Source organism: Mustelus asterias, chromosome 20, assembly GCF_964213995.1.
Source record: "Mustelus asterias chromosome 20, sMusAst1.hap1.1, whole genome shotgun sequence".
Classification (NCBI taxonomy): Eukaryota; Metazoa; Chordata; class Chondrichthyes; order Carcharhiniformes; family Triakidae; genus Mustelus; species Mustelus asterias.
In genome coordinates this window covers 49926376-49940185 of record NC_135820.1, presented here as the reverse complement: position 1 = coordinate 49940185, position 13810 = coordinate 49926376, and the positions used below count along the sequence as shown (strand labels likewise).

Genomic DNA, 13810 nt, shown 5'->3' with positions numbered 1-13810 from the left:
GGTTGCAGGGTATTAGAGTTAGGGGTGGGTCTGTATGGGATGATCTTCAGAGGGTCGGTGCAGACTCGATGGGCCAAATGGCCTCCTTCTGCATTGTAGGGATTCTATGATTCTATGATAAGTTTGATATCACATTTAACAGAATAAATGTAAATATAGCGTCATCATTTTAAAATAAATAAAGCATACAATAGGTACAATAATTTGAAATGTATCTGAATAAATTCGACATACAGAAAACTGAAAATCTTCCAACTCATCTGGAAGTAGTGTGATCACCTTGACCTATGATAAGAAGCAAATCCTCTGTTTTCATTATACTCACTTTGTCTCTCTGAAAAAGTAACCTTTCCAAGTGTGAGCAAAGATATTGTCAATTCTATCATTGGAGGCTGATATACATGGGGTGGAGGTCCTATCGACCTGAAAGTTTAAATTGGAGGCAGTCAGATCAGGACGGAAAATTAATGGGTAGTTCTCCCATTCCATTTTAACTGCCCTGTCTGATTCTGACGAGGTGAAGGCAGGGATGTGCCAGTTAAAATAGAGTGTGCCAGTTAAAATAGGGTCCTGCAACTCATATAATTATTAAGAAGAGTTAATTGTGACCATTCCCAAAAGTGTCCGATACGAACTTTACAATCTACTCAATCATCAATTTGATAAAAATCAGGTTTTGTTACAGACTTAGACATATCTGATATAAGGCCTAAGTGCTGTAAAGAAATTGTGGCTTTTAGGTTGGATATTTGTCTTAAATGACAAGCTTAGCTAAAAAGCCTGTTTACCTTCGCTAAAGCTGGAACAGTTATACCAATTCCAAAGGGAGAATAAGTTGTAAAATTTCAAAACACAATGATGATTCTAAAACAGTCAACTTAAGAATGGGGACGGAGACAGACACTGATCATTGGCTAATGTACCCCTTTGTCATCAGAACGAATACTTAATTTATGGAAGAGATCATTTGACAAACCTCAGCATTTTAAGATTTTAATTGAATGAGAGTTTTTTATATTTTATATTTTCATATTCTTTTTTTATATTAATTTGTGCAATATGGGCTTCACTGGCTGGCCAGCGTTTATTGCCCATTAAGCACAGAGCAAACATGTGTCTGGAGCCTACCCATGCCTCACAAACCTTTAGGTTAAAAGGCTGAGAAGATCTGTTTGTAGCTTTACCAATATCATGTTACGATCAACCACTAGGATATGAAAGAGCTCTTAACTTCGAAAGAAAGGCCTGGTTTTCACAACATGACATAGGTTTAATTGCAAACTCATTGAGATAGAAATTTGTCTTTACAGTAGTGCAAAATGGGTTGTACTGCAGTCAATGAAACTGAATATCAGGTGGGTAAATAACTAATGGCCAATAACATATTGTCCATTTACTCCTGAGCTATCCTTGCATATACGATACAAAACTGCACACTCCTCAAAATATTTGTAGAAAGTATGTTGCAGCAGATTTATTTTGATCATTAAGTTAGTACTAAACCTTCTAGAACACTGAAATGTACTATTTCTGGTTACACGTTAATAACATCTCCACTTTTAGTGTTTCAATCTACTAACTTAAATCGGAAATGTAAAGTATTAGAAATAATTTAAAATGTAACAGGCCAAGAAAGAATCACTGACAGAAAGTGAGGAAGTACTTGCACTTACACAGCTCTCAGGATATCCCAAAATGCTTTACAACTAAAGAAGTATGTTTTGAAGTAGCGCAAAAACACAGTAGTCAATTTGCTCACAGCTAGTATCCACAAACAGCAGTAACATAATGACCAGATAATCTTTTAGGGAAATTCGTTGAGGGATGAATTTTGGCCAAAACAACAGGAGAGCTGGCTTCTTCTGTCAAATGTATCATATATATGACATGAAATATTTTATATTCACTGTAGAGAGCAGGCAGCGCTTTGGTTTAAAATTCATCTGAAAAACAGCATTTCCAACAGTGTAGTACTTCCTCAGTAACGCACTAGAGTGCCTATCTGGGTTATGCATTCAAATCTCTGGTGTGGAACTTGAACCTACAATCTTCCAATTCAGAGATCAAAGTGTTACCACAGTACGAAGATTGACACCTGAAAGTATTCAACACACAAAGGAGTTTTATATCAAATAAAACTAAGTGTAAGATGGTCTCTGGGATTCCAAAACATGGAACCTGCATACCTATAATTTGATTATTACACTGACATTTTAAAATTTCTTTATTTTCTGATACACTGGGCGGAATTTTACAAGATTGATTCGAAGTGTCCAGCTAGTGTGAAAATGAGAGAGTTCCTGATCCATTCTTTGGGCAAATTTTCAGGGTTATGCACTGAGTTGAAAATATGGGCTTGACAGTTTCTAGCTGTTACAGGTAGTGGGCTGGGCTTAATTCACCAGCCAGCCTGTAGAGGGAGTTATTGCGCATGTGCAGACCTGTCAAGCCACTGTTATTGCAGGCAGCCTCACAAACTCTCTCCCCCCCCGCCCCCCCCCGCCCCCACAACACCGCAATTGCGGGGGCCCTCAGCCAATCGCGAGCCCCACACCACCCGAGATGCAGCTCCCGCCGCATTCAGTACCCCCCCTCCCCCAATCCGATTGTGTTGCAGAGTGGCAGCAGGTCCCCCCTTCCCCCCCAATCCAATTGCGTTGCAGAGCGGCAGCAGGCCCCCCTCCCTCTGATCCAATCATGTTGCAGGGCGGCAGCAGGTCCCCCTCCCCCTGATCCAATCACATTGCACACTGGAGTGGGTCCCCCTCCCCCATCAGACCGCCCCTTCAGGCCCAGCAACTTCAGGCTCCGCCCCATGTGCCCTGTCCTCCATGTGTCCCGACCGCCATAGACCCATCCTCCATAGGCCCCGCACCCTGGCACTGCCCAGTGGGCGCCCCCTTGGCCTCGGCCTCCCTGGGGCGGGGGGGGGGGGCAAATCCCAGCCATTGTCTTGCCTTTGTATAACCGGCAGCTCTCATGCTAAGCTATTCAGTGTCAGGTTTGAAACTAAATGTAACCATACATTAGGAATGATATTAACAACTAATTAATGGATAGTAAAATGACATTTGTTACTTCCCTGATGCCAACTATAAAGTGTAAAACTAAACAACATCCGGAAAGAATACTATAGTCACTTAAAGGCACTAATTTAGTTGATACATTATTTATTGTGGTTTTCAGTTGAAGTTGTGAATTTTCAGAATGTAGATTTTTAACACTTTAGCAAAATGAAAATGAAGCTATAATCCTGTATGAATTAGACTGGCTTAGGTCATCCAAAGTAATCTTTACCCATAACTGTACACTGATTCAACATGTTTTTTTATTCATGTTATGGGACGTGAGCATCACAGACTGGGCCTAACTGTACGTTTGAGGGCATTTGAGAGCCAACCACATTGCTATGGATCTGGAGGCACATGTAGGCCAGACCAGGTATGGATAGCAGATTTCCTTCCTGAATATTCATTAGTGAACCAGATGAGTTTTTACGACAATCGATTTATGGTTATCATTAGATTTTTAAATTCCAGATTGTCATTGAATTCAATTTTACCAGCTGCCATGGTGGGTGTTTAACCCAGGTACCCAGATCTTGCCCTCGGGCTCTGGATTTATAAATTGATCTGTTTTTAGTCTTGATAAAATACATGTGAATAACATTTCTCAAAGATATTCATTTATATATGAATACTGCAGCTTTATCTTGCAGCTAAGAGTTTATGCAGTGTGGGTTGATTTGTTACTATGGAAACCAGCCAACACCTCTGGCAACATCACTGTTTAGTGCACTCAGTACACAAAATGTTAAATTGCTATCTAAATTGGAATATTTTATTAATTTAGACACACTGTATTAACTGCTACAATAATCTGGCACATGAAGGGACTAATGTTGATTATGTTCTTGTAACTAATAATATGAGAGATATTTTTGATTGGAACAATTTTAAAAATTTATTTACAGAAACAAATTTAATGTCTATTCATGCGTAATGATTCTCTGTAATAATTTTAATGGAAGAATTTTTTTTTCCCATCAATTGATTTAACCAAGATCTATACTAGATATTTTGATAGGCTGTATAATGGATTTTATAAATCTCTGTATTTGTAATTTCCTTGCTGCTAGCTATAAAATGTAAAACTGAATTGTGGACATGAATTCGTCTGATACATCTTTATTTGAAGTGTTAGTTTTGATAATGTTTTGATAATGTTGACTCCTAATAATTTGATCAAAGAAAATTAAATTGCAATATTTATGAGAATTTATTCCAATTTGAGTCCAATAACACCTCACTTTCCAGACTAGAATCATTCTGAGAACTGATGACAGATGTTCAATAATTACTGGTCGTTCATTAATCGCTAGCTGTACACTAACCTAAAGGCTGCATACTTAACTTCCAAAATATCAAAGATAATTTGAGCAAACCAATCATGTTCTAAATAGAGTAATCAACTGTAACAACAGCCCAATTAGAAGTAATTATCAATATCCAGTTATGTATGAACATTCTACCTTAGAATAAAATGCGGATTACCTGAAAAATTTAATTTGCAGTTCGAAATCTAAGTTCAAATATATTACAGCTTACAGAAATGCAGCCCTGGAGGTCAGGTTAAAAGGAGATTGAGATGTTAAAGGAAACACCTATTGTTATAACATAAGCAGCAGACTACAGACTTGGCAGACAGATAGCCCACTGTAGCTGCAATAGAATTCCTATTAGGGTAATAATTATACTGATTGGGCCAAGAAAATGTAAGATTCAGCTGGTTGCAATTTACAGGAGCTACTGAATTCTGAGATCATATTGTTGAATAAGCTTTTCATAATGTTTTCATAATATATTTTCAAAAGTTTATTTCCAAGGAGTTAGGCATAGCTCTTTGGTCTAAAGGGATCAAAGGATATGGGGGGACAGTGAGAACAGGTTACGAGTTGGAGATTCAGCCATGATCATAATGAAAAGTGAAGCAGGCTCGAAAGGTCGAGTAGCCTACTCGTACTCTTATTTTCTATATTTCTCGGTGTACTTTTTTCAAATAGGAAACAGTCATTCAATACCTGCAATCCACAGGTGAGGGAAAGAGATCCTTGGGGATTCAGGATTCAACTGGCTGATTTGGTGCCCATTTTTGAAAAGAAGACCGAAGCTTGGTAATTATGCATTAATGAGTGATTGTGTATAGGGTACATAGACTTCATAAAGGCCTTTGACAAGGTACCATATGGAAAATTACTGGAACAGATTAAACGGGGGAAGTGGAATCGATAGGGGGATAGCAAGCTAGATTGAAAACTGTAGGAAAGCAGAAATTAGACTAGTCATTATGGGTTCTTTTCAGAACGTTTGGAAGTAAATAGTCAAATCTCTCAAGGTTCAGTTCTTGGCCATTTCTGTTCACTGTCAACACCAATGATTTGGATACAGGCCAACAGAGAGTTAAAATTTGCAGATGATACCAAAATAGGAGGTTTAGCTAAGTCTTTTTCAATGAGAAAGGAAACAGCAATGGAATATTGATATGAGGAGGGAATGGGCTAAAAAGTAATAGGTGGGATTCAATGTCAGTAAGTGTGATGCGATGCATTTTAGTAAATGCAAGTAGGTTTGACACTTTGGACAAGCAGAGAAACTCTGGAGTGCAGTTTCATAGAACACAAGTGTCTAAGATTAATAAGGTTGTTTAAAAAAAGCAAATAAACTTCTGGGTTTCATCATAAGGTCGAGAATATTAAAGCCAAGAGGTAATGACACAAAAATAGGCAGGACAGTAAGTTGCAATGAGGAAATAAGAACCTTACAAATGGATAAAGATAGGTTAGGAGAGTGGGCCAAAATGTGGCAGATGGAATTTTACGTGGATAAGTTAAAGTTTATTTATTAGTCACAAGTAGTCCTACATTAACACTGCAATGAAGTTACTGTGAAAATCCCCTAGTCGTCACACTCCGGCACCTGTTCGGGTACACTGAGGGAGAATTTGGCATGGCCAATTCACCTAAATTGCATATCTTTGGACTGTGGGAGAAAACCGGAACACCTGGAGGAAACCCATGCATACACAGGGAGAATGTGCAAACTTCACACAGACAGTGACCCAAGCCGGGAATCAAACCCGGATCCTGGCGTTGTGAGGTAGCAGTGCTAACCACTGTGCCACCATGCTGCCCATATGTGTGATAAGTGTGAGGTTATGCATTTTGGTCGGAAAAATGAGAAGGCGACTTATTATTTAAATGGGGAGAGACTTTGGGGTGCAGAGGGATCTGGGTGTTCTCGTTCATGAGTCACAGAAAGCTAGCTTGTAGGTACAGCAGATAACAAAGAAAGCAAACGGAATGTTGGCATTTATAGCTAAAGGAATGGAATATAAAGGAAAGGAAGTATTGTTGCAATTAATCCGGGCATTGGTGAGGCTGCACCGGGAGTATTGTGCGCAGTTTTGGTCCCCCTATTTGAGGAAAGATGTAGTGGCATTGGAGGCAGTTCAGAAGAGGTTCACTAGATTGATTCCAGAGATGAGGGGTTTGTCGTATGAAGAGAGATTGAACAGTTTAGGCCAATACTCTCTGGAATTTAGAAGAATGAGGGGAGATCAAATTGAGGTTTACAAGATGATAAAAGGTATGAATAAATTAAGACAAGAGGTCATAGTCTTAGGATAAGGGGTAGCAAATTTAAAACAGAGTTAAGGAGTAACTACTACTCCTAAAGGGTTGTGAATCTATGGAATTTGCTACCCCAAAGTGCAGTGGGGTGCTGGGACAATTAGTAAATTTAAGGAGGAGTTAGACAGATTTTTAATTGTTAATGGGTTGAAGGGTTCTGGGGAGAAGGCAGGAAAATGGGGATGAGGAACATATCAGCCATGATTGAATGGCAGAATGGACTTGATGGGCCGAATGGCCTAATACTGCTCCTATATCTTATGAACCAATGATAAACCTATATAAAGTCTTAATAAGAATTAAAGTTCTATGTGCAGCCCTGTGCTCCACACTAAAGAAAAGATGTTAAGGCTTTAGGAGTATAATACAGATTTGTTAGGATAATGCCTGGTTATGAAGAAAATTAAGTACAAATGATATGAAAAATTGTGTCATCATTAGAATAACACAGATATGAGGTGATATCAAAGAACAAAGAACAAAGAAAAGTACAGCACAGGAGCAGGCCCTTCGGCCCTCCAAGCCTGTGCCAATCATGATGCCTGCCTAAACTAAAACCGTATGCACTTACAGAGTCCGTATCCTTCCATTCCCATCCTATTCATGTGTTCATCTAGTTGCCCCTTAAATGCTGCTATCGTATCATATTATTAAAGTGTTTCAGATAATGAAAGCTTGAGATAGGGAAAATTGGACAGTAGTTTTCACTAGTTGAGGAGTCAAAAGGGGCCATGCATACGAGATTAAATGTAAGAGATGTAGAACAAGAGAAACCTCTGTACATTCAGAGCTTTAAAGATATAGAAATCATAGAAACCCTACAGTGCAGAAGGAGGCCATTCGGCCCATCGAGTCTGCACCGACCACAATCCCACCCAGGCCCTACCCCCACATATTTACCCACTAATCTACACATCTCAGGACTCTAAGGGGCAATTTTTAACCTGGCCAATCAACCTAACCCACACATCTTTGGACTGTAGGAGGAAACCGGAGCACCCGGAGGAAACCCACGCAGACACGGGGAGAATGTGCAAACTCCACACAGACAGTGACCCGAGCCGGGAATCAAACCTGGGACCCTGGAGCTGTGAAGCAGCAGTGCTAACCACTGTGCTACCGTGCCGCCCCGTGAATTCATGGTTAGGATTGATGGTTGAGGCAGAAATTGTGAATGTTCAAGGTTAGATTGGATTGTTGGATGAAGAAAAAATGGCTTAAGGGAGATCAGAATAAGATGGGTAAACAAGAATAGAACTGTTTGCTGCCGTTGTGAAGTTAAACATTGGCAAACTGATTGGCCAGAATGGCTTATTTTCATGTTGTAACTATGTGTTGCTAGAAGAAAACTGGAAACCAAAAACTCTCTCTTCAAAATTGATACTTTTTTAAGTTTGATATTCCTCATCGCCATGACAAAGAATGTGCAAATTAAGTTACTGGGAAAACACACTCACCAAATAGGATCTCTAATTTTTCCAGATGTTGTGCACACTTTGTCAGGACAGCTCCCACTTGTTCATGTCCATCTTAAGTATAAACTTACAAAGTCACGAAGGGCGTGGTGCACGCAGGGATGCTGTTGGAGTTTAACCAGTTCTAACCATAGTTTACCAGAGCTTTTCCCTCCTTTGCTTGTCTAGCTTTTCCCTCCTCTGTTACCATCACCCTAATATTAGTGCATCGGCTTGCAGGGGAATCTGAAGAATTTCAGCTCCCCTGTTTGAAATACCTACCCCTCTGGGTTCCTCTGGTGGAGCAGTCTGGATGGTCAAAGTTTATCAGCTGTGACCTGGATGGAGCATTGTGGGCCTGGCTGGGTGTGAGACATTGGATTACCAAATTTGCTGGAGAGGGTTGACTTGGTTCTGAACTTCCATCACTGACACCTGGCTCGATTTCGTGGAACTATCTTGACCCTGAGTCTCTGACTTAGCACACCCACCCACCCCCACCACCCCCCCCCCCCCCCACCACCCCCACCAACCCCCCCCCCCCCCACTCCACCCCCGCAACAAACAAATTTAAATTTGGATTTTAAAAAACTCTTCTTTCTAAGCGATGAGAGGAACAAGGCCTTCCCTGGCCCACCATGTACACACAGCAATGAGAGGAATTATTTCCCCAGCCTTCAAACCGATTCCTATTTCCTCAACTCAAGTAGATAAACCTTTTTTTTTAAGATAACATCACCACATGTTTTCAAAAACTGATTCCTGCTGGCAGCTCCAACAAAGAGGTCCACGTGAGTTGAGCAAAAATAACAAATCCTTTCCTCTCACACCAACCCATCCAACACGTAGACCATGTTTTTAAAAAAGAGAATGAAAGAGGAGCAGTCCATTTAGCTTAAACAGTTTACACCCAAGTTCTGTGCTGGCGGTTCGTGTTGATGCGGTTACCATGACAACGCGTGGGAAGAAAAATCACAAATACCGTTGACAAGAGGCCGGGAAAGAAATTCAAATCAAAACAGCCCAATTAAAAAACACACTGTTTACACAAATAAAAACAAACCCGATCGCAAATATATCCTCCTTTTTTGGGAAGCGGGGGAATATTACAAATGTGAATGTTGATCATCTGGGGGGGGGGGGGGACTGTCTCTTTTAATATAAAATGTGATGGTTGTTGAGTCTGGGGAAATTTGTTGTCAGTGATTATTATTATTTATTATTATTATTCATAATTACGATCCTATTAATTATTAATAATAATTAATAATAAATGATAAAGGCATAATTGTTATTTATTGTGATTTATTAATAATTATTGATAATTAATAGGATCATAATAAAGGCATAATTGTTATTTATTGTGATTTATTATTAAATAATTATTGATAATGAATAAGAATCCTAATTATTGATTCTTACAATTATCATAACAATTATGATTATTATTCATTATTGATAATTATGATGTATTAATAATTATGATTATATTCATTATTGATTATTGTGATTATTAATCAATTATAATTGATTCTTATGTATTATTAATAATTGTGGTACTTATTATCAATAATAATTACGTTTATCGTGATTATTATTAATAACTGATTCTTATTCATTATTCATAATTATGATTCTTGCTATTTATTATCAACAATTATGATTCTTATCAGTTATCAATAATAATGATCAATAATTGTGATTCTATTCATTATTATTAATAATTATGATTTTATATCAATAATTGTGATCCTTGTTAATTATCAATAATTATTATTTGTTGTTAAGAATTATGATTTCTATACATTATCAATATTATTTATTAATAATGGTTTTTTACTTATTATTGATCATTGTGATTCTTATTGATTATCAAGAATAATTGAGATTGTTATGATTATTTATTATTAATAATTATGATTCTTATTGTCAATAATGATTACGATTATTATGATGATTATTAATGGCGAGGTGGGGGGGGGGGGGAGCGATCTTACCTTCATCGGCGTATTTCTCGGTGCCGTAGCCGTCCTGGAGACCGTTATTCCAGGTGCCCTCGTACCTGGCGCCGCTGGCCTGGCTCTGGCGGACCCCGTACCTGCCCTTGAAGCCGTGAGTCCACTCGCCGCGGTACAGCCAGCGCCCCTTGGTCTCCGAGCCCAGGCCGTGCCTCTTGCCCTGCGACCAGTAGCCCTGGTAGGCGTTGCCGCTGGGCCAGGTGTAGACGCCCACCACCTCGAAGCCGTAGTTCCAGGAGCCCGAGTACTCGCCCTGGCCCTTGGGGCCGGTGCAGATGCCGTGGCCGTGAGCCTTGCCACCCTCCCAGCCCCCGCAGTACGCCCCGCCATCGTCGAAGTCAAACCTTCCTCCGCTCATGCATGAATCGGGGGGTGGGGGGTTGGTGGGGGAGTGTGTTGTTTAGTGGGTGGGTGAGGGTGATGGATGGGTGGGGAGAGGGTGAGTGTTACTACCCCCGGAGGGGGCACAGAGGGAGATAATAAACAGATAGGTGGGGTGGGGAAAGGGGAGAGAGAGGGGGGGGGGGGGGAGAGGAAGAGGAGGGGGTGGGGGAGGCGAACCTGACCAGAGGAGAGTGATGGCTGGGGAGGGTTGGGGGTGACACAGGGCGATCCCTCCTTACAGCAGGTAACCCGACTTGAACGCTGCCTCTCCCGACCAACAGCCAGTCCTCAGTGTGGGGAGCAGTCAGCGACTCTCTCCCTCCTCTCTCTCTCCTCTCTCTCTCTCTCCACAGCCGGAATGTTATAACATACCTAACAAGGCTATCAGATCCCACTCGCCTCCAAAAATAAAACCCAATCAACAATCTCCGCAAACGCCTTTTACCCGCATCCTTGAGGAGGGGGTGGAGGATTGGGGTGGTAGCTGGACTAATATTTCAAACAGTGAGCACACAATGCAATGAACCAAAGTCCTTTCTTTTACTTCAAAAATATGTAGTGACATCTCGCTGCATTTCACACTTCGGGGCATTAATCATTTTTCTTTAATTCTGAATTCCCCTCCTTCACCCATCAGTTTTCATCATTCAATTTAGTGTTTTCTTGTATCTCATCCCAGTGTTATCAGCTCACCACACTGCAGTTTTGCCTTTCACTTAAGCCTCCCAGAAACTGAAGCAACAATTAAATGCCCCCCCCCCCCCCCCCACTCCACCAGGAATCGTCTCCAGTGACAGGTCTCTCTCCAAAGCTGTTCTGTAAATTTCTCATGTGTCACTGAAATTCCCTTTTCTCTTTAATTGGACGTGGAATGGGATAGCCTTTGCTGTTTCGAAGGAGTGGTTTCCTTTGCTAAATCTGTTCTTCAGATAACTGTTTCAAAGGTTCAAGGGTGCGAGCTTGTCCTACGCCGTGGGTGGGAGCACCTTGCAATTCCCACCACTGCAAGCCGACAAAATGTAAGTGTGATACACTAAAGCTTCAGCCACTGTGATTGACTCACGCCCCAGTCAAACTACAATGGTCATTAACCCTATAAACTATTCTATTTACACTGCATCCACCTTTCAGCATCTTTTTACATTATATACATTTTTCATTTTCAAGAACATCTACTACACTTAAAACGTACATCTTGCTGCAATTATCATTTTTTTGTTTCGATCCTTAATTGGTCGCTCTGGATACACCAGTGAGTAAAGATTATTTATATGTGGTGGAACTGAAGTTTCCGGGAGTATTAACATTTTCCTTGCATGTGGACCTATTGTGTATTGAAGGACAGATTCCCATATAGTTATATACGTAGGCAGCAAGGTTGATAATGAGTTCACATCCGTAATATTTTGGTTGATAATGAGTTCACATCCGTAATAGTTTCCCACTCCCCGACGAAGTGTTGACACGGATTACAAAGTTTAATTTCCAAGCGGAGGGACCCAGCATAAGAGCAAATCTGGAAACAGTTCCTCGTGCAGGGAGCCCCCTCTCGCAACAGGCGAAAATTACATTTAAATTTCTAAAAGCCAGCAACAAAACAATGACATTCCCATATTATGGCACCATTGCAAATGACAGTTAAATACTTTATAGATGTACGTTTATGAACATAACTACAGGAATTTTGTGCTCCCCCTGTATTGTGTCCACGAAGTGTTAGAAATAAAAAAAAGATTCTATCACAACACCAAAAGATCCTTAGACAGCACCTTCCAAACTCAGGACCACTTCCATCTAGAAGGACAAGTGCAGTAGATACATGGGAACACCACCACGTGCAAGTTCCCCTCCAAGCCACCCACCATCCTGACTTGGAAATATATCACCATTCCTTTGCAGTCGCTGGGTCAAAATCCTGGAATTTCCTTCCTACTGGCATTGTGGGTCAACCCACAGCACGTGGACTGCAGCGATTCAAGAAGGCAGCTCACCACCACCTTCTCAAGGACAACTAGGGATGGGCAATAACTGCTGGCCAGCCAGCGACACTAATGTTCCATGAATGAATAAAAAAATATGAACTTAAGGTGGCATGGGCTAAAAATTGGATCTCGCAGAGCCTATTTCAGACAGGTGGTCTGTACAGGCTCATTCCACATTAGATGACCCTCGTGTCCAGATAGAGCTTACTCAGCTAATATAGATAGATATACTCCCACAGAACACTTACTGTTCATGTTAAACATAGACAATGAAAATTTGTAGGGGTACTATTTTCCAAAAGTACAAATTGGTAACTAACACAAGTAATATGAGCTGCCATTTGTAAGTTCTTACAGTCCTTAAGCATTGTAATGCCATTCTGCATAGAATCAAAGAGTAGAAATTACTATTGGTGATTTTAGCTGGCAAATATTTAATATATTTTATGATATTATTGGACATTAATGAAAATATTAATTTGTTTAATCAGTCAATATATTAAATTCAAAATGAAGATTCACCTGGAATTAAATGAAATTATATTGGACAGTACCAACCAGTAAAGAGAATGTAATAACATGTCTCACCTGAGAGAACTTTATGGTGTGTCACAATAAAATCAGTCTACTAGCAAAATTAAGGTAAAATATCTTGTAGTGAAATGGATGAAATTATCATCTTGCAAAGGGAGGTTTTGTATATAGTTATGACAAATATGACACACAATGACATGTGCAAGTTAGGCAGTGTGATTTCTATGATGCAAAAGTGTTTTGCAAGGCACCAATACAATATCAGGCTGCCTGTTTGGATAACAGAAAACTTTACAAGCTAACCTTTGAGGTTTTGGTGCCCTTTTAATTTTCTTTGCCATTCTTCCTCATGACAAAACAATTCAACTTTTCTCATCTTTCCTGCCCTCTCTTATCTATGTTTTAAAGGAGTTTGAATGTTGAGTTTTATCATAACATTTTCTCCTTTCTCAGCCAAAGAATATGCAGCTAGAAATTAATGTCATAAATTAGCAACAGTAATCTGAAAAAACAAAATTAATTTTAAAATGTCAAATACATTGATTTATAATGGTCTGGCAATAATTTCCTTCTGGTAAAAGCTACAATAACTTTGTGCAACTGTTTGTACTGTAGTAAAGAATAAATAGAAATCTAAATCTCAAAGCACAAAGTGTGCAACGTCTCTGAAAACAGGTCAGAAGATTGTGACCGATTTTCCTCTACTTTTGAAAATTATGTGTAAAAAGTGTTGATCCCACCTGAATGCTA

At 39.9% G+C, this 13810-nt stretch overlaps 1 protein-coding gene across 1 annotated transcript in view; it reads right to left on the bottom strand.

Annotated features, from left to right (window-relative positions):
• Positions 1–10893, bottom strand: part of jph2 (junctophilin 2) — a 100036-nt gene extending 89143 nt beyond the window's left edge. The window contains exon 1 of the mRNA XM_078236515.1: positions 10140–10893. Within this exon, the coding sequence (XP_078092641.1) occupies positions 10140–10518 (379 nt within the window). The 5' untranslated portion in view covers positions 10519–10893. The remainder of the gene's footprint in view (positions 1–10139) is intronic.
• Positions 10894–13810: the final 2917 nt, after the last annotated feature.